The sequence below is a fragment of the Talpa europaea genome (genome assembly GCF_964194135.1).
Source record: "Talpa europaea genome assembly, chromosome: 14".
NCBI lineage: Eukaryota > Metazoa > Chordata > Mammalia > Eulipotyphla > Talpidae > Talpa > Talpa europaea.
The window spans coordinates 89,831,725-89,853,113 of NC_140082.1; the positions used below are offsets into that span (position 1 = coordinate 89,831,725).

General features: G+C 58.4%; 1 protein-coding gene across 6 annotated transcripts in view; it reads right to left on the minus strand.

The window, feature by feature from the left end:
* NTRK3 (neurotrophic receptor tyrosine kinase 3) overlaps positions 1-21,389 on the minus strand; it is a gene marked incomplete at both ends in the record, with an annotated part of 248,767 nt that overhangs the window by 190,769 nt on the left and 36,609 nt on the right. For all 6 annotated transcript variants that reach the window (XM_084254006.1, XM_084254004.1, XM_084254005.1 and 3 more), the window contains 2 exons: positions 14,759-14,830; positions 15,398-15,472. In XM_084254006.1, the coding sequence (XP_084110132.1) occupies positions 14,759-14,830; positions 15,398-15,472 (147 nt within the window). The remainder of the gene's footprint in view (positions 1-14,758; positions 14,831-15,397; positions 15,473-21,389) is intronic.

The following is a 21,389-nucleotide window of genomic DNA, read 5'->3' on the forward strand; positions in this document are numbered from 1 at the left end:
TAGGGCCTCAGCGCCTGGCTGCAGGGTGGCGGGAGGTAAAAATCAGCAGCTAACACACAGTGGGTGCTCTCAGGCACCTCCCCGAGGGTCTGCCTCTAGGGGCTCGGGAACTCAACCGCAATCCCAGGAGGAGTTTGGTGTAACCAGGGTCATCACCCGCTTCATTTCGGGGACGGGCGGAGCAGGAGCGAGGAGGCTGGCCACACCCTGGGCTGGGTGGGCGGCCGCCTGCAGTCTGGCAGCCGAGCCTGCACTGGGCCTCGTGGCAGCAGACGCGGGAGGCCTGGTCAGGGTGCGTTCTCCATCTCCCAGGGAACCCCTTTCACAAGCACTCGGGCGGGGTGCTACTGTTCTCAGGCCAGCTTGGGAAACTTCCCCACCCCCACTGGGAGGGCCTGAAGCTGAGCTGGGTGAAGGAAGGGAGACCCGTCCCCACTGCATCCTGGCCCGCCAGCCCCTGCAGAAGGCACGGCAGCTCCGGAGCCACAGGACGGAAGCTTCTCCCCTTTGGCTGCAGACGACCCAGAGATATCCGGGAGGATCACACACAAATAAGAGCCCAGGGCTGGCGCCTCCTGGAGCCCCCCAGGGGGCAGGTGAGGTGGAGACCACGCACCTGCCGGCATGGAGCTGCTGGGTGGAGCCCTCTGCCCACATTGGGCTCTAGACAGCGAGCAAAACAGAATGACAGGTGTGGCTTCACACCCAACATGCACCTCCCGGCCTGGCCCCCAGACCCAGACCGTCTCCTTAGAGTACGAGGTCCTCGCCCAGGTGCTCAACAGGGTCTTCAAGCAAACCCACAACTTTCAGTGAAACGGGGTAACAGGAAACCAATTTTCCCACAGCTAAAGGACATCAGCAAGAGGTATGTTGCGACTGCCTATTTCTGGTCACAAAACCATCCCCGAACTTATACTCAAAACACTCCTCATGCTTAACAGCCATTTGTGCCCATTCCCACGTTCAGTTCCCACCTGCTGACTCTAGTTCAGGGGCCCGCGGGCCGACGCGCCCCGGGCAGCCCCGGGCACAGGACAGGGCCCCCTGCAGAACGCCCTCCGCTGGCGCAGGGCGCACCATGCACCCACGCACCCACACCCACCGGGATGCCCGGGACACGCCAGTGAGCCCGACTGTACACATCTGGGACATGGGGAGAAGCCAGAGCCCGGGAGAAAGCCCAGCAGCACAGGAGAAGGCGTCGGCTCTGCTCCGGGGACAGTGGCCCCAGGCCTGCACTGTTTATCCTCAGCGTTGTAGTAAAACACGAGAAAAGAAGCCACGTGGTTCCAGGTCCTGCTGGGCATGACTCCAGAAGCTCGGGCCCCCTCGCCGGGCCCCCCTCTGATCTCCTCTGAAATGGGAGCAGAATCCCACCGATGAGAAGATGAGAGTGGAATAAAGCAGCACCCACGGGTGCCCATGGGTGGCCCTACTGTGCCCAGCACCACAGCCACGCGGAAATGGGCAGCGATTACCAGCGGAGACTCAAAGGGGAACAGCAGCGAGACAGCACCTCCAACGTGCCTGGAGGACGTGGGGAGCTCCGCCAGGGGAGGGGACGCAAGGGCGGGGTGCGCTCAAGTTCCCAAATCCCAGGAAGAACAGGGGCTCCGGAAGGGGGCCCCCGCGGGAGTAGCAGACTCGCACCCGACAAGGCGCGCGGCAGACGATGCTAAATGGATCCCTATTAATTAGCTGATTACATGATAGAACAGAAGGGGATCCAAAGGAACGCTGTTGACCTTTAAGAATAATTAATATCATCAGGATTGCAAACTCATCCAAGGAAAATAATGAGGAACATTTTAATATTACATTCAAGGGCTCTGGATGGGAGGCAGATGGCCTCCTCCTCTCTGACTTCCCGTCTGCCCACCCCTCCTCTCCCTCCCGGGGCTTCCGGGCACACCCGGGGGACTTCCGGCGCCCACCACTGCACGGGGCATTTGCTTCCCTGGCTGAGTGCTGGGGCCACCCTGTCGCACAGGGTGAAAGGTACCCCAATTAACAAGAGGGGGACTCCCCACAGGCCACATCAAGCATCCCCTTCACAGTCCACTTAGGTATCTGGAAACTTCTCTCCCTACGAGTGCACTGCCAGGGTCAGCACCCAGGATGCCCCCGTGTGTGGCAGGCGCCCCTCTCCCAAGGCAGTCCCCCCGCCCCAGCCCCGTGGACTATGTGATATCATCCCCCTGGGCCGGCCACAGTCGGAGGGCGAGGCCCAGCTGGCTGGGCCCGATGTCCGGCACGTGTTGCTGCTGAGTTCACCTGGGATGAGCTCTCTGCCCGACAACCTCCTTGGTGCCCCGGCTCCCCCAGAGTGCCTGGTGAATTCCTAATCGTCCTCCATGACTCCCCCAAAAGGCTCCTCCTCTGGGAGGCCTACCTGCACCAGCTCCAGACTCTGGTGTCCCCCACCTGCTCCCACTCACTCTGGCCAGCCCCTTCCTTCGGCACTTGTCACGCCACCAAACAATCTGCCAACAGCCTGGCATCTGACCAGCCTGGCTTTTCCCTCTCACTTTGCAGCCCTGTTGCCAGCAAAGCCCCCACCACATGGGAGTGACCCCAAAACCACCTGCTGGCCAAGCTCAAGGGTAATGGAAGGAACCGGACAGAAGGGGCAAGACCCACAAAATCCGCGTCTCCTCCGGACGCAGCAAGGACGCGGGTTGGCTCTTCGGGCAGACGCGGTGAGCACATGGCCTGCTTGCCCAGTGGCCCGTCTCACTTTTGTCCTGCAGTCCCATCCAGTCACCTCCCTGTCCCTCTCAGAATGCCCAGGTTGGACACGATCCTACTGAGCTCCTGTGAGCTGTGTGCTCTTCCAGTGTGGCTGGCGGCATGGGCGGGACAGGAGGCGGCCCCGTCTCTAACAAAGCTCTAGCAGCACGTGGCTGTCACCTGTCCAAGGTCATCGCCACTCCCTCGGCCGCTCAAGCCCTGAAGACTTGGATCTACCCCCTCAGGCAGCGCCGGCCCTGTGCAGGGGCACAGAGGACACACAATTTAATGGAAATTGTTCACTGGGCACATTTCTGGAAGGATCCAAGGAAGAGATCTGGCAGAAAGGTTTGAGGCGCAAATGTGACCCTTCCCCATGGTCGTGAACCCCTGCTGGCCCCGCAGGTGGTGGGGTGCAGTCAGCCAGGCCCCGGCCCTACATCCAGCATAGCAGCCCAGGGTCACGCCCTTCTCCAAGCTCTCGCCATTTCTCATCTCTAGAAAGGGCAGGTTGAGGGCATTTGCCGAAGTCCAGAGCTGCAGATACCAGGTAGAGCAATGCTTGGAGCCCCACAATTCCAGGGAGACCCCACTGCTGATACCCCTCCTTTGTCCCAGGTTCCTACCTGTCCACCACAGGCCTCCCCCAGCCCAGCCCATTCTGAAGGCTGCAGTAGCCCACAGCTCCGGCTGCCCCTGAGGCCGCGCCCCCACTGGCACTAGAAGCACTCCAAGTCACCCCCTCCTCCTGGCTCCAGCAGCGCCAGCGCCCTGCTCACCTCCCTGACGGCCAGCATGGTGTGTCCGCCATGCTCCAGTCGAGAGACCTGCAGGGCCACCGCCCTGTCCAGCTCCTCCCCAACCTCAGTCTCAATCCAGCGTCAGCTGAAAACATCTCTTTTCTCCTTTTCTGGGCCCTGCTCTGCTCCCTCTCTGACTGGCCCCAGGACTGAGGCTTTAACATATCCACCCGACAATGCTGTCGCACCACTGCTGTCTGTGAGTCACACCATGCACGCTCTCGGCCTCTGGGTCCAATTCTGCACACGGTTGAGGAAAGCAGTGTCTGCGCCCAGTGCCCCAGGCCCTCTCCTGCAGGGGCTAGCCAAGTTCCCGGAGGCGCAGGCCAGAAAGGGCGAGACGAGACTTCCAGCCCCGGCACCCGGCTTGTGGAGTGGCTCTGTGCCCTCACCGGGCTCTGTGGCCTCACCGGTCCTCCGTCAGGCCTCCGCCACGGAGACAGAATTGCCCGTGAAGACTTTGCGTTGAGACTCAGTGAAGGAGATGGGGGAGGAGCCAGCGACAGTCACAGGCTCCCCAGAGTGACCGTCACCTCAGGATCTGTGAACTGCATTTCCGCTCACAGGTGTTTTCACAATGCAGAAGGCACAGTTCACACTTGGCTCACTGTCCAATAAAAGCGTGCGGGGGTTTCACCACATGGCCCCCATGTCACCGAGCACCACCGACCGGGTGCCAAACCCAGCACCACCATGGCTGACCTGAGCTTCATGCAGAACCTCGAGCGTCGAACACAAGTGCCAAGAATTTATTAGCTCACTGATCATTTTCCCTGCTACGGGGATTTTTCTGGAATCCTTAACAATCGCCAGGTGAATGAAGAAAACTGGTATACAGAGATAATTTTCTGAGAGACAGACATAATGGGTAACATGTACTGAATGTTCGGGGTTTCAGGCTTTGAAGATGAGTCCACTGGATGGTGCCCAGGACCTCTTGGGGTCCAAATAAATGTTATGCCTTGTTCTCACAAGGTCACAAAGCCGGCGATGCTGAAATTAGGTCTGGACCGTGGTGTCCAAGCCCAGAATCCAGTTCCTTGACACACTGCTTAAGCATGTACCTCTGTGTGTGTGTGTGTCTGTGTCTGTGTATACACATGCATGAGTCAGAAGTTATCTTGACCTCCTGTCAGAGACTATTTCATGCTTGCTGTCCAAGAATGAAGAAGGTGCGTCACCACCGAGGATACCCCGGGACCTGTTGGCTCTGCTGTGCTTCTCCCACAGCGTGGCCCCCTCTGACAAGCCCCATGACAAAGAGTGTGACAAGCCCACTTGCTGGGCCCCATTCAGCAGGCACAGGGATGAGGACAGTAGCCCTGGACCACAGACCCGGGAGCTCTGTCCTGGAAGAAAGAACCCTGCTGCAGCCCAGTCCCTCTGGAGTCCCAGCATCCTAGATGACGTCCCAGTTCAAGGCAACCAAAGACATAAACCCCAACCTTCATCCCCTCTGGCACAGACTGGGGTAGAGGGGTGGGAGGAGAGGATCTTTCTGACTTTCCTTCCCTTATATCTGGGTCCCACAGCGCAGGCTGGCCGTGAGCAGCCGCCTGGGCACCATGCGTGCTATGCTTTTTCTGAATGCACCTGTGACTTTCTTAGGGACCCAGACAGCCACCAGCCCCTGCAGTGAGGGCAGAGAGAAGACAAGGAAAAACCCAGGCTGGGGCCCTCTCTGGGGAGCAGCTCACTGCTCACTGTGCCCAAGAGGCCCCGGGCTCTGACCACGGTGCTGAATCCCCAGGGGATGGGAGCGGAGGCTGAGCGGGGTAAGCAAAAGGTGGTAGGGAGAGCTCGTCTTCCCTGCCAAGAAGAACTCATTTTTAAATATTCCTCTGGGGAAAGTTGGGACCATGGCCCCATCCAGAGAGGTGATCTGAGCTTTGTATCATGATACGCCAGGAAGAACATGAGTTCTGGAGCAGACACAAGTGGCTATGAAGTCCCTTATCTTTAGCTGTGTGACCTTGGCAAGTTACACAACCTCTCTGAGCCCCAGAGTCCTCATTGGTGAAACAGGATGACTATCACTTCCTTGAAGAGGGTGGCTGCTGGAGAAGCACCTGGCAGAGAGATTAACACACACATACTTCTTCTCTCCTTTTTTCTCTTGTCTTCATTCCCTGTTCGCCCCATGCACACACTCATGCACACACACAAGCACACACACGCGCATGCACACACACACACGCACACATGCTCCATGAGTCTTCTTTCCCATCCAATTCTGCGTGTCTTCCTTCAAGGACAAACTTAAGACCCAGGTCCTTCCCCAGCATCCCTGGCACTCAGCCATCTCTCTTGCTACAGTCAGCACCACCCAGCAGATGTTAGCAAATTGGTATCTCTGGGCTAAAAAAACTACTTTTCTCTTCCTGACTAGACTGAACACCCCCCCCAGCTCCACCTGGATCAAGTCCTGCCTGCACATCTCCACTCCTCCTCACCCCCCCCCCCGGGGCCCCAAGTCACAAGGCCACAGGGAGACAGTTCCACAGGGACACCTGTTACCTGACACACAGGCCCACCCTGGCATCACCCACTGGCCCCTAGCAATGATCCTGAACCTAACGACGCGTGGTGTTTTCAAGCTACTTTCAGGTCAGCTTCTGGCAATGACCCCAGGACAGGAAGGTCACCAGGAAAACCACTGCTGGTACCTGCCTCTCATGTCACAGCAAAAGAACTCAAAGAAAGAAAAATATGGGGGTTGAGGGTGCAGGTATCTGTGCAGCGTCGAGACAAGCAAGCGGCCACCAGGCCAGATGGCAGGTGTCGCAGGGACCAGGCAACAGGCGGGGGCGGAAGAGACAAAGACCCTGGGTCTGAGCAAGTCCCAGCCACTAAGAACATCCTGCCACGAGGCTGTGGGCCACTCCATTTCTCTGGCAATAAAATGGGGGTGACAGTAATTGCTACTTCCCCTTAATTTTTTTTACCAAGCATAGATGGGCAGTGAAATTTCATTGTTATCGCGCAGCTCCCTTGCCAAAGTGACATGTTCATCTTCTCCCACCACCACCCTCTGGGCCTCTCTCCTTGCCCCCGGCTTCCTGGCCTCATTTACAGTGTCCACTAGTCTGTAACGCACTGCCCGGTCAGCACGCCCACCACAGCTCTCTGTCCACTCATCTGCGTAAGAACAGACGAACAGTGAACCCCGGTATCTGTCTTTGTCTTCGACTTCACCACACCCCATGTACTAAATGAGATGCTCTCCTGAGGCGCACCGATAAAGCACCCGTGACCCGTGGGTGAGCAGAGCGCACACTTGGGGAAACCCTCGCTTGTGGGGGGCCTCCCATAACAGGCACACCATGTGAGAAGCCCCCGCTGCTCCCCATTGGACTCCCACAAAGACACATCCCCCACACAGGTTCTTGGGGAGACCTACTAGGTTCTTGGAGTGTTCCAGGCACACCCACGGAAGTGTGAGTCCAGGAACACAGAAATAAGAAACTCCATGAAATCCAGAGAGGCGCTGGACCCACAAGAGAGAAAAGACCCGGTATCTGCAAAGAACTGGCCGTCGGGGTGCTGCATCCACTCGTGCAAGTCCCCGGGCAAGCCCAGGAGGGAGGGAAGGGGCAGCTCAAAGGGGCCAGCGGGCCATGTCTTGGGCTGGCCAGCAGTCGGGGCAGCGGCCCAGTGCCGAAGGGCCCCACACTTGCACCCTCAACCCACCAATCTGCTCCTTCTCTACATTTGACCAAAATGAGGGGCAGGACAAGAAAATGCGGGTGTAGCCCCAAGGCCAGGAAATGTCACAGACGTGGCTGGTGGTGAGAACGCACGGCCCTGACTGTACTTTCTACCAGTTGCCAGGGCCCGACGGGAGACCTATGCCGGCCAGGGGGACAGAGGGGGTCACAGGGGGTGGCGGGAGCAGGAAAGATGAGAGAGAGAGAGAGAAAGCTGCTGTGGATCCAAGCTGGGGATGCAATTATTAATATTCTAAATGGCGTCCGACCGCTTAAGCTTTATTTAAGAACATGCCTGACTGTATAATTACAAGGCCTTAATTTGTTTTCTTTTCCACACAATAAATAAGGAGCACACGGTTGCTCTTTGCAAACACCCCTTTACAAAATCCGCATCCTGATTGCGGATGGACGGCTGGCCCCTGGGAGACAGCCCCGCCACGGCCGGGACGGGCCTAGAGCCCACGGCCGGGCACAGCTGGGCTCACCAGGGGAAGAAGGACAAGAGGATCGATTGCCCTCTCGTTCTTGGAGGGAGACACTGGGACGAGGGTGGGGTGTCTCCCTCCTTCCCCTGCCGAGCAGGCGCTGCTGGGGCGCAGGGTCTGGGCAGCAGTGACAGGCTGCGGAGCCAACTCTGTGAACACAGGGAGCTGTTCAGTGTCCCCAAGGCAGACGCTGACTCTCCTTGGTGCTGTGACTGCGCCCCCCAGGCTAGGTGCCTTTGGGCTTGGGCCCGACCCAGTGGGACCCGGAAAGAAGGCATCTCGCAGTCCCTCCCTCCACACGGAGCTCTGGGACCCTCAGCCCATGAGCTCCTGGGGGCCCCCACCAATGGGGCCAGGATACCCAAGAGCCCCGAGTGCCGCCTGGGGCTTGCTCCCAAGTGCCTCTCAGGAGGACTGGACCTGGCGCTTCCGAGAGGCCTGGAAGCCCACGTGTGCAGGCATGAAGACCGTGCTTCACAAAATAGCCTGCAAGGTACCGCTGATCTCCCGGGTTCTAGAGGGGTTCTGGCATTCACGTTCTGGGCCAAGAGCTCAAAGCTGTAGACACGGCTGGCAACGCAGCACTGGGCTCCGATGGCCCCGAGGCGCTCACGGTCACAGGGAGAGAGACCTTCCAAAGGTGCATCACAGACCCGACCTGGCCGCCACCCCAGAACGTTGCCCGTGGCTGCCCCACCTCAAAGGCCGCCCAGGAGGGACAGGGTTCCCTCGGGACCAGGGCAAGTCCAGAGACAAAGGGTTAACTCGGGAATACGAGAGATTCTGGCAAATCCATCAGGGGAGAGACAGCGGCTGCGGCTGCCGAGACACCAAGCGGGACAAAAATTAATGATGACTCCAAAATAGCCACGAGACTAATCGCATTTTCTAAATCTGTCCTTCCCAGGAAAAATGGACAAAAGAGATGTGGACAAATGGGAACTAATGAAGCGGGGGGTGGGGGGAGGGGAGAAAAGAAAATCAGCCGGGGAACATGGGCACCGGGTCTGATCCCCAGGAAAGCACAGCGGCCAGAGCACCTGAGAGGCTGTGCTCGCAGGAGGCAAAGCCGCTGGGGCTAGAAGAAACACTTCAGCGGTTCCCGAGGGCCCGGAGAGCACGCAGACCCCATAGGGGCAGGGCCGCACCCCAGGAGCAGGGGCTGCAAGTCTCGCTCTCACACTGCTGGTGCAGGCCCCACCCTGAGGCACCTGGCCGGGGAGGGTCAGAAGGGGGACACGGGCACCCCAGCCCACATGTGCACACATGCACCCACCCCATTTACCAATGGCAACCGTCACAGCCCCTACAACCCCTCCCTCCCACTGAACATGCACAGTTCAGTGGCTTTTGGTGGACTTGCTGAGCTGCCCCGCCATGAGGTCCAGGACATTCTGTTCACCACCCCCCCACCCAGAGAAGCCGGTGCCCAGAGCAACCCAACTGTCCTCCTCACAGTGAGGTCGGAGTCCTGGGGTGGACAGGCCGGGACACACATCTCCTCAGTCATGTCTAGGATGGCAGATTTTTAATGGCTCCACCCAGACAGACCACACGCCAGGATGCCGTGGCCAGGGCTGGAGCCCAGCTCCAGGGGCGTCTGAGATCCCCGCAAATGTGAGAGAGACAGAGGGGCCTTTGTGGGGGTCCCACTGTCTTAATCACATTCTTAATAAAATAAAATAGATCAGGAGCCACAGTTGTGGTATCAGAACCACAAAGAGGCTTTTAGACGAGCAGACAAAGCTTGGGGACAGGCACCCCTCACGTGACGCTGAGGGTACCTGTGTCTGACTTGTCCGTCTCACAGACCTGCAGCACCTGGGGGAGGCAGGCAAGGGTCTAACATGCCCCATGTTTGCTCAGCGGGCACCGGACCTGCCTGCCTGGCTGTTACCTGAAGGCGAACAGCAGCAGCAGCCGCAGCTGATAAGATTGCTCTGATCACAGGTCGTTCTTCTCGGCGCTTCTCAGGCATCAGCCCATTTAATCTTGCTAACAACCACATCATCCCCATTTTTCCGCACGCGATTAAGGCACAGATATGCAGTCGCTTGTCCAAGACATACAGATAAACACGATAGAGCCGGGATGTAGGCTCGCCGGCGCGGCTCAAGAACACGTGTTCCTAACTACTCATCAAAATACCCAAAGCGCTGGGGGCATTTGGTCGGCCGCCTCACTCCAGCCCCGGTGGGATGGCGGCTGCGAGCGGGAGGGCCGGGAGAGTGGTGCAAAGGCAGGAGCCGCTTGCCGGGACATTCCCCCCAGGGTCTCTGTTGTGATGCCGGGTTCTACGCTGCTTCCCCAAGTCCTGAGCCAGCGTGATCACAGCGCGCCTTTGCCTGTGCAGTGGCCACTGTTTCCCTCCCTGTCAATGAGACCGCACTGTTGTCCTGCTGTGCACATTCACTGGAGGGGCCCTGGATGAGGGAGACCCCGGGAACATCAAGGGCAAAGCACACTGAGGGACTGTCTAGCTACTGTTTTATGACAGCCCTGGGGCATTTCAAGGAGAAAGAACATGGAGCTCAACACAGAACAAGTCAGTCTCACCATTTTTGCACCCCGGTAATCTCAGGAGAAACGTACGGCCTTCCCAACCATCCCCTAAAAGGTCCACGACCCTGGCCTCCTCTCCTCCTGCCCACACAGTGTCACAGCTCCCTCTCCCTGCAGGCTCAGCACAGTTGGCACGACCGTGCCCCAGCCGGGATGCTCTTCCTGGCCCAGTGTCACGCCCCGCATGTCAGCTCAGGGTCAGCTCTCAGCTGATGCTCAGGCCCCAAGAGCAGCTCACAGGTAGCATCCAGAGCTTTGGGGGAAAAGCACCTTAATCCAAGTGAGATCCCCCCAATGACTCAGAGGGAACTGATCTATTCTCTGGGTTGCTGGAATCTCACGTTACGTATTCTCGGCGATAAGTGGGCCAGAGGCTAATGCTAAGAAATCTTTTATAAGAAAGAGATTCAGGTTATGATGCAACTGTTGTTACATGCTTTGACCTGAATAGGAGAAGCAGCTGTTAAGCAGAGTTTTCTCGACAGAGCTGTTTGAGGACAATGGTGCTAAATCCCCCAGGGCAGGGAGCAGCTCTCTAATAAAACTTTGAAGACCACCCACTGCCCCCCAGAAGGAATTCTTGCTGCGGAAACTAGAGAGAGACAAGCATGCCCCGGGTGGCCAATGAACGTGGACTGCAGAGTCATGGGGCCAGAGAGCAAACTCTGACCTCTGGGCGACCTTGGGGCCCTTGGTTGTGACTTCTGAGCCTCAGACTCCCAGCAATGACTGGGAAGAGTGGGGTCTAACTCCAGCAGCTGTGAACATGAGCCTGCATTTGCGAAAGCACCAGGCACAGTCCAGGGCGTGCAGTAAGTCCGCGATCACAGCAGCCTTTCCCCCTTTTCTTCTAAAACCAGCATTTTTAATGCAATTTTCTAAACATCTCAGTCGATTTTTTTTTTATTGCTCCAGTGAACAACAATGTCCCTTCTGGCCTGAGGTCTCCAGTGCAAACATTCTTAGAAAGAGAATCAGAGGACTTTGGAGCTAACCTACTTCTGGACTTAGAAATCAGACCCTGTCTGGGCCTGGCTCCCGGGCGGCACATAACAAGACTGCTTCCCACTCGCCCCCACGGTGGCAACGAGAATACTGTGGAAGATGCAGGAGGAAGCACTTGGGAGCCACACAGTGCTCTGGAGGGGAGGAAGGCAGCATCCCATGGTGTGGTTCCGAGAGAGACATCGCCATCCCTCTGTGATCGGTCAGGTCTGAACCCCAAGAAGAGATGAGCCAGCTGTAGAGGTGGAAGGAGACCCCACAAACAATCCAAGTTCCACGGCAATGGCCAAAGTGTCTCAGGGCAGGTGGACATAAAGAAAGTGTGAGCCCGTTAAGTGCAGCTGCTGGGCCTCTCTGGGACTCCCAGCATTGAGGGGGGCCATCAGATGGGGGGACTAAGTGGGAAGGAGAGAGGCGCCCTCCAGGCTGACTGTCAGCATGCAAGGGGGCAGGCATCTCAGAGAGGACAGCGTGGGAGGACAGGAAGCAGCTTTTCCTGAGCGAAGTCTTGATCAGAATCGCCACCAAGGCCACCTAATACTACCTCTGGGGCTACTGTGACCACCCCCCATAACAGCAACAATTACTCTTTCTGCAACTGCCTACCTGAGCTCTGTGTACTGGGCAGGGGCACCCCCTATGAATCTTTCCCACACCCCACCCCAAAGAGGATGCTATTAGCTAACCCTTTTTACAGATCAGCAAATAGCTATTCCAATGGTCAGTGTAGACCACTGGACTCTTTCTTAAGATCGGGGTGGGAAATAAAGATCAAGAATATTCTAGTCCCTTGATGTATACAAATCAAAGCTTCCTTTATGAACTTTGATAACACACAGAGACCGTCCAGGGGAGACGGTCAGTCACTCATGAACCTCGGAGCAGGACACCACTGTCCTAATCCCCAGTCTTCTTCGTGGCCAGGAGCTTGACCTTCCAATGACGGAGGCCACCCAGGGGTGGGGGCAGCCGAGCCAATCAGAACCATTTGGAAAACTTGACATCAGTACACGGGACAGTGATTTCACTTCCTGCTTCTTATTCTGTACAGAGAAGACTTCTCAGCCACCACTCTAAAAAAAAAAAGAAAGCAGAAGCCGCCCAGCCAGACTCGGCGATTAGTGCTGGAGTAAGTGATCATCTTGTGATTGCTCAGCTGGGGCCTGAAGACTTGTAAATGCATTTGGAGGACAGAAATAGAAGATGTGAGAGAGCAGAGAAACCTGGCCCATTTGCCGGGAGAAAATGTCCCGAAGCTGCCGGGAAATTCACTCTGTCGGGTGTGGGGTGCGCCCTCAGAAGTGGACATAGTTATTAAATAAGCCCGTTGATGAGGCCAGTGCAACAGTCCTGACTTCTTGACTCTTGTCTCTGCGACCCCTGCCCCCAGGCGCCTCCTCTGTGTCTGGAGCCCCTCGGCCAGGCCCTGAAACTGCTCACTCCAGCTGAGATCCCACCGTGCCCCCAGACTCAGCAGGCCCCAGACGGACGGCGAGTCCATCCTCCTGCAGCCGACAGCGAGAGCCGGGCAAGCAGCCAGGAGAAGTCAGGGCCCGGCTCAAGGGCAGCCTTGGCGTCATCCGAGCCTCCTGCGCCCAGAGACGGGATTCTTCAAAGACCCCCAGCCTGTCCCTGCCACCACCCAGATCACCCCTCAAGAGACAGTGGGTCACAGCCCCTTCTGAGATCTCAAGGGCAAAGCAAAAACATGTCCCAGGAGCACCCTGGTTAGAGCCCCCCCTCCAGAGTAACCCCAGAGGCACCTCTGCCAACTCCTACAGAGGCCCTTAGATAAGTAATGGGTCCCAAAGACCTCCAGATGTCCCCAAGAGCTTTGGGGAAACAGGCCCTGTAGCTCCAGGCCCCTGGCCACCGTCCTCCCCAGGGACAGGGGTTTTTGCAGCTGGGCCCTCCCCAGGTGTGACCATGGCCGTGGGCACCCTCCACCCACGGGCCAGGTCTGTTTGGCTTGTGGGGGGACGGGTCTTGCTTTCAGTTGGCTGCATGCAAAACCTGAGCTGTTTCCAGCTGTTCTTGAGAAAGCAGCACGGGCCCCCACGGCCACATGGAACTGCTTACTGGCTGCCCCTCCCCAGGGGGCCGCCTCCACTGGCCCCCTGCCCACCGCCACCCCAGGCACTTAGCTTCCTGACCCTGCGTGAGTCAGCAGGAAAAGGGAAACCGCTCAGAGGTCAAAAGCTTCTCCTCCCGGGCATCTAACATGGAAACGCAAACTACCAATAAAATAAACACCTGGAACATCTGGCTGGGGCTCCCTCTGGCCCTGCCTTGGCCTCCAGCTGCAAAGAGCACACATCAGAGGAACCCGCCCACCGAGGCAACAGGGCGAGGGCACCGGCTCAACCAGACAGTTGACTAGGAGGTCTCACCCCCCACAGCCGGGACAAGGACCTGGCAACGGCCGCCCAAGGGGCTTTCCCCAGATGGAGGAAGGAGCGTTCAGCACCCAGCAGGGGTGGCTGCAACTGATGAAAAAGAATGTCTATGGGGTACAGCCCCCTGCAGAATTCCCCAGGTTCCTCTCTTCCCTACCGCCCCTCCCACTGCTCTGCTGCATCATAGGGGGCCCCCCCTTATCAAATGTGAAGAGCACCCTCCAGGGTACCAAAAAGGGACCAAAAGAAAGGGACCAAAAGAAAGACTCATCAGCACCTCCCTTCTCTCTTGTCTCCCCAAATACAAAAGACTCCCATCACCTGGCTCCTGGGGCATCCCCACTCTTAGGGAAGGTGCTCGTGGGCATGCCTGGGGGACGGGAGGGGTGGGCACCCACACCGCTCACCCTAGTGGTCTCCGCCCAGCTTTCCCAGGACATGGCGCTCCTCCCATGCGCCCCAGCGCCTTCAGCCCAGAGAGAGGCTGGGGGAGGATGCGCCACGCTGGGCGACTCTGCCCCCATGGGTCCCGGAGCCATCCCCGGGGAGGGACTCTGCCATCACCAGGGCAGGCACAGAGGAGGAGTCCCGCCCGAGCCGGGGCCCAGCCTGTCCCAACACAGCCGCGAGGCCCTGCGCACAAAGGCCCCGCTTTCCCGTCTCTGCGGCTCCCCAGCAGAACCTCTGCCGAGGCCCCCACCCCACACCACGGCCGTGGGTCCGAGGATGGTCCAGCCGCTCAGCGCCCACAGCCCTTGAGTGGCACTTCTGGTCACTCGCATTCCCACAAAACCACAAATGTCACCATTAAAGGGGGAGAGAAGGGCCTGGGAGGCCCGGACTTTCCCTCTGGGCCCGGCGCTCAGGCTTTATCCTCTGACAGGCCCCTCAGACACCATCAAACCCCAAATCCTCATTTTAGAAGCCAAATGTGAGGCAGGGGAAGTTTAGGGACTGGTCCCGGGGCGCAGAGCCCCAAAGGCCACCCTGCTCACTGGCCTCCGGCACCGCTGCCAGGCCTGCCGGCTGCCCCCTCCCACCCCGGCCCCGACCCCAGCCCCACTCACATATAGCGCAGGTGAGGGTTCTTGGCAAAGGCTCTGGGCTGGATGCTCCGAAGTCCTGAGTTCTTGATGGTCCTGGGGAAGAGAAAGGGAGGGTCCGTCCGCAGGGTGGACAGGGCGGGACCTCGGCCCTGGGGGGCTCCAGGGAGACAGCCAAGGCTGGACCTGCCACAGCGTCCGCTGAACAGAAAGCCCCCTCCTCACCAACCATCACAGGGGCCCAGGGGGGGCCCTGTGGGTGCAGCACACCCTCGGAACCAGAGTGTGGGGTAGGAGTGGGCGCTGCTGAGGCTGACCCCTGGCCAGTGGGTGAGCCGTGCGTCCTGCTCCAGGATCTGCTCGGGCAACTACAGTCCCCAAATCCCCCTCTAACCCCCCAAAGGCCTACAGCCAAGCAGTGGAGTCAGAGGAGGGGGTGGCCGGGGACAGAACAACAGCCAGGATGACCTGGGCCCAGGTACCCCCTTGATACCCTAACTACAGGGAGAGACTTCCCGCCACCCCTTGCCTCTCAGAATGCAGGTGAGGCCAGAGAAGGACCGACTGCCTCAGCAGCGTGCCGACTCTTCCACACCTGCCTGGGGCAGCCAGCACCAGCCCCCCGGGCCTCGGCCGCCCCAGCCCACCCACCCAGGCACTCACAGCTTCTGGAGACCGGTGTAGAGCTCCATGTCCACGGCATTGAGCGTGTGCAGGCCGCGCCAGTTCTCGATGTGTCTGCAGAGGAAGGAGGTTGGTCAGTCAGAGTGGCCTGGGCCCCGGCCCACCAGGCCACAAGCCAGCCCAGCCCCCCACTAAGCCACCCAATTTCTCCAGGCCTCAGGGTCCTCCGCGTGGTGCCCCCAGCCACACAGGGGCACAGTGCACCCCAATACGCCTGACCCACAGGCGGCATCAACGCCCCCCTCCAGAAAGATCACTCCCCAGAGACCCGGCTCCCTGCGTGGCCCCCACCTGCTTTCTCTCCCTTTCCCCTTCCCCTTTTAGAATCTCCTAAAGCCAGCTTGTTTGCTTAGTCCCTGCCCATAAAGATGCACAATACTATGGTTGCAAAAGGGGCTGGGTGCCAGCCAGTGGGCACGGTCCTCAAGGGGAAAAGCCCAGGAGGACGGCACATCCATCCGTCCAGGGGTCCCAGGGCCCCGCCACCGCTCCCTGCCTCGGCGGCCACAGCCCAACCCCCCTGGAGCTCAGAAACCAAGGCCTGAGCTGACAGAACCGACTCCACACAGGAAGAGGCGGCTGAAGGAGTACATGCCATGGAGAGGAGTGACCGCAGGGCCAGGCGCCCGGCCCAGCTCGCCCTGCGGCTCTGATTGACCAGTGGTCTTGAACAAGAATGGTGGCTTCTCTGGGAAGGAGAAGGGTGCACAGCCAGCAGCACCCCCCATCACCAGGATCTCCTTGTAGAAGCTTCTCCCAAGCGACTCACGCTTAGGGAAGCCTGCATGGAGCAAGCACCCTGCATGTATTAAGTAGCAATTAATTCATCTTCTTGGAAACAGTAATCAAAGATATAAATCATCGCTAACCAGAACCCTTTATCAACAACATAAACCAGAGGATAAATCCAGCCCAGAGCAAAGGAACTCAAAGTTCTGTTCGCAAGGGAGGGCTTGGCGCACATGTATTTTGATTTCTGTTCATTTTTTCTTATTTATTTATTTATTTATTTGTTTGTTTGTTTGTTTATTTATTTATTTATACAAGCACTGGGTACAGTCAGAAGCGTGGGAGGGTGAGAGAATTCACCAGAGCCAGAGCAGGGAACAGAACAGGCAGACTGATGAAGTACACTGCTGAGGGGAGCAGCGGACACGGCAGGAGAGTCACACCATGTGGGGCCCTCGCCAGTGGCCGGGGATCGAACCAGCGCTACAGAGGCTATAGGCAGCTTAGCAGCCCATCACTCAACCACTGCGCCACCAGGAGAGGCCCTGTTCATTTTTTTATGTTAACTAAATGCCAGGGACAAACACCCCCCCCCCGCCCAGGCTGGGTCACCAGATCCTCTTCCAGCTCTAGCCATGTGGGGCATTGTGCACCCCAGGAGCTCCGGGGAGTCAGGGGTCAGGACAGGGACTTCTGCCATTGCCCCCACCCTTGGCGTCTCACTCCAGCTCCCGTCACCCCACCACCCACCCACCCAAGGGAGCCAAAGAGGTGGCAGCTTACCCAAAACAAAGCTGGCAGCCCCTTTCCCCAGACACCTCCTCCCTGGCACCCCTACACAGGACTCTGCTGTCTGTACCGTGGGGGGGCCACAGCCAGGAAGGCCATGGGGCGGGGTGGCCAGACCCCTGGAAGCATTTCAGAGCCCATGGTGACAAGTGTGCCAAGAGCCCCTTCTGCATCACATCCTCTCGGGGCCTCTGCAGCCAGACACGCCGGCATCTGCTGGGGACATGAGCCAAACGCCAGATCGGTCCTGGATTCCAGCTCCAAAGTCCTCTCCCTCCAACCCCGTAGCCCTGGCGGGTGGCTGGGTCTGTCTCAGGGCAGGGACCTTGGCTGCATTTCAGGTGGAAAGGAAGAGGCCAGAAGGGGCAGGGGACATGTGCCCGTGCCCCACCCCACCCCGGGAGAGTATTCATGGGGCGGTGGATTCCCAGAGACCACCGTTCACCCGCTGGCCCACGTCAGGCAGGGGTCTGCTCCCAGCAGCAGCTGTCAGCCAAGTGTTTAAAGAAATGAAATCATTCCTCTTCGTCCAAATTAGAATTCCACAAATATGTCTGCATTATGGTTGAGCTGTCAATCACTGCTGTGTTCTTAAACTTTGCCCTTCCCACCCTGAAGCCCTGATGTCCCAGACGGACTCCGTCCAGATGCACGCAGGGGAGGCGGAGGTCAGCAGGGCCAGGACTGAACTTTCTGGTCAGGGTACCTGGCCCCTTGGGGGACTCCTAGGTGGGGGTGGCGTTGTCACAAGCACAGAGCAGCAGGGAGCTTGGGTTGGGGTTCCAGGCACTGTCAACAGCCACAGCACGGGCCAGATCCAGCTTCCCCCTGCCTCCACGCAGCCTGGGAGCTAAGAATCATTTTCTACAGTTTTTAAAATATAGAAAGTAGAATCCTACTTCGTGAGACGAAAGTGCTATGAGATTCAAGTCTTCGTGTTCGTGCGCGTTAATTTACTATCATCTCAGCAGCTGCCAAAATACGGGGTGCCGTCAGGGACCCCAGGGCCTGAGAAGTCCCCGCAACTGACTTTCTGGGGGTTTACGGGCGCCGACCAGCCGTGCGCCAGGATGCCAGCCCTGGACGATACCACACGTGAGCAGCCGGGTCCGGCCTGCTGTGCCCCAGGGTCGCCCCGCCCCGGCCGGTGGGCATGGCAGACCCCGCGGTGCAGGTGCCTCCGAGGACGGAGGGCAGCTCGGGGTTTGCAGTCCGTCCCAGGAAGCGCCAGCCGTGAGGGTTATTTTCATCCTGTGCCTTACAGAGGCTGAGCAGGTTGTTTTTCTCAGTTTTCAAGCTAAAAATGGTGCTGCTGGAAGTTGTCATTTCTCAGCCATCATTGATAAAGACTCCATGTGGCAGAGGGAGGGGGTGGCGAGCCCATCATTCAGGACCTCCAGGCAAAGCGGGGGCATGCAGGTGCCGGGGCGCTTGGCGGCAGCTGGGGCAGGTCCCCGGGGAGCAGGCGAGGGGGCGCAAAGCCAGGGCACCTGCCCGGCTTACCCATGACCACGCTTGGGGCCAGCCCAGGGCAGGGTCAGCGCTGCCAGCTGCTTCGTGCCACGGGGCCGGCGCCAAGGGGGGAAGGCGGCCCTCAGAGTGCTGGGAATGACGCAGGTAAAGACGCGGGCAGTCGGTTTGCCTTGGTTGGTGGTAAATGGCAGGTCCCGGGCCAAGGGGATGACACGTGGCTCCCCCTTCTGTGCTTTTCTGGCTGCCCAGTGGTCTTCATGCAGCGCTTATTTTGTCAATTGAAAAAAAAATCAGTAATAGTCATTGTTGAAGGGAAGCTGGGTGCCTGACCCCATGCAGGGCAGTTCTGAGTCACCCTGTCCAGGACCAGGGTCCTGCAGAGCCATCTCATGGACCAGACCTGCCTCGGGGGAGGGAGGACTCAGAGCCACGCCAGCACCGGGTCAGCGGACAGTGGCCCTCTGCACGGAGGCCATGTCCAGAGGCTGCAGCTTCTTGCATCAGGTGGGGGCGGGGACAGAGGCGGAGGGAGGCAAAGTCGGGGGCCTCCAGCTCCCGTTTCTCCTTAAGAGTGACTTCCGGTCCGGGGTCCTTAGGACAGTGAGTCTCAGCAGGAGGCAACCTGGCTCCCGGAGGACACTGCCATGCCTGGAGAACTCTGGGCGTTTGCAACTGGGGGAAAGGACGTTGCCCTGGCACCTACAGGTGGAGACCAGGGATACCCCTAAAGGTTACACTAATGCACAGGCCGCCCCCGGTCCCCAGCGACCAAGAACTGCCCCAATACCACTCAGGAGCCTTGTTGTACCGCTCGGGGGCCCCCCGAAGGTCACCGTTACAGAGTTCCCAGCTTCGAACAACAGATCTGAAAGCTAGGGCTCCGTCGCGGACCCTAACCCGAACGTCGGTCCAGGCGGCTGGGTCCAGCTGAGAGGAGACCACCCACGGCCAGGCCCCGGGCCCCTCTGTTCAAGGGCGCAGCTGCGGGAGATGAGGGCCTCCGTGGTCCCCTGGTCCGTGGCTCCACCGACCACACAAGCAGGAATGAGCCTCCTCACGCAGTCCCGGCTGGAGTCCCCAGCCAAGGGCCCTCCCTCTCGCGTCTCTAAGGCCTCACTCTTCGTTGCATCAGATGAACAAAGCCACCCCCAGAGTCAGGTCAGCGCCCAGTCCCTCCCCTGCACCCACGGCCCCGCTTGGCCACCAATCACACTGCCCAAGAGCAGTGTGTTTCCAGAGAGGGGAACGAATGGGGCTTGACCCCCCCACACCTCCGCGAGGTCCCGCCATTCGTGCAGTCAGAGAACAAGCTGCCAGGGACGTGAGGGCCAGAGTGTGGGCAAAGCGTTGAGAAGTGACAACACCTTGGATGCGCAGCACCAAGTCCTGGCCAGAGACACCCAAGCCACCGAGAGCGGCCTCTCCCTTTGGGGGTGAGGGAAGGCACCGTTGAGGATTAACACATCCATTGAGAACACAAAACTCTGCCGTGCTAGAATAAATCAATTGTGCTTTTGTGCCCGAACGCTCTTCCTCCTTCTGCTTGGCTTGGGCCAACATGGAAATGAATTGGCAATCCCAAGCATGCAAAGCCGGGATGGTGCAGCCTGTGTGGCCCATATTTTAATTAAAAACATGTCATGTGGATATATTTAAGAGTTGTTTATGCCTCCAATATTTAAGTCCTATCCATGGAACATTCCAGAACATGGAGATGCCCTTCCCCATCTAACACCAGGGACTAGGTTCTTGGGGAAGCCCATGAAGAGGCAAGGCACCCTCACCCCAGGATGTCCCTCCACCTGGGGTCTCAAGAAGACAGGGGACGGGGTGGGGGTGGGGAGGCATTGCTGCGCACCCCCTTCAGGCACTCTGGGCCAGTGTGGCCCCTTTCTTACCTTTCCTCGCCCCTCCCTGCTGTCAGATGGCTGTTATTTTCAGTGTGACTTCTCACCGCTATTAATGAGCTGTTCTTCATAACCAAAGTTTCCAGACAACTAAATTTAAGTGCAAAACCACTGCAGGTTCAACCTCCTCACTGGATGTTTCTTTCTCCCCCTAAGAGTCACCCCACGCCTCCTTGACATTTGCAGCAGATTAGACAGGACAGGACTTGCATCTTCTTGATGGGCCTGGATCATGCCAACCAACTCCACTGGTCTGCTGAGGCGGCAGTGACACAAGCACCCCGCTGCAGCCCCCAAGTTGACACACCCCTCCTAACAGCCTCCCTGGATGTGACTCTGAGATCCAGACCACGCTCCTGCTCCATGTGGTCTGGCTCTCCCTTTGCTGTGGGGCTGAGGATCTCGCCTGGGGCACCGTCCCACGCCCTTCCTGCCCCCATCCACTATGCAGCCCCCTGAACTTGATGGCCAGCCCAGGTATCAGGCCTGGATGCCCCTGGCCAGTTACTCCAGCCCCTCATCCCGCTTCCTCAGAGGAGATCCAGGAGCTGGCTCCATCCTCAATTTGGTGTCACTGCCCAGTCCCAGTGTCATGAGGCTGGTGGTGACTACAGTGGGAGCGCAGTCACGGACGGAACCTGAACAGGGACCTAAGAAAATATGAAAAGCGCACACACGTGTAGGGGATCAGAGGCCTTGTTTTCTTTTTCAGTTTTGAGGCTCCTTCCGGAGGCCACTGGCATCAGGCCCACCCCTGGACATGCCTCAGGGCAAAGGTAGTATGGAGGGTCCTTCTTTCCTGAATGTTCCCCCACCTTAGACTCCATCATCTCCTCACCTGCATCCTGTGCTAAGACAGAGGCCCCACGCATGCACACACACATGCACACACACGTGCACACAAGCACGTGCCATGCCTTTGCTTGGAAGCCTTGTAGGGCAATGAGGAAATTGATTTGTTATCCAGGCATATTATGTCTGGTGACCCAGACGGGAGCATTAGCTTTCAATTATCTGATATGTTGAGTGTTATAAGCAAACCATCTGGACTAACAGCTCCGTGAGCTGGGGCA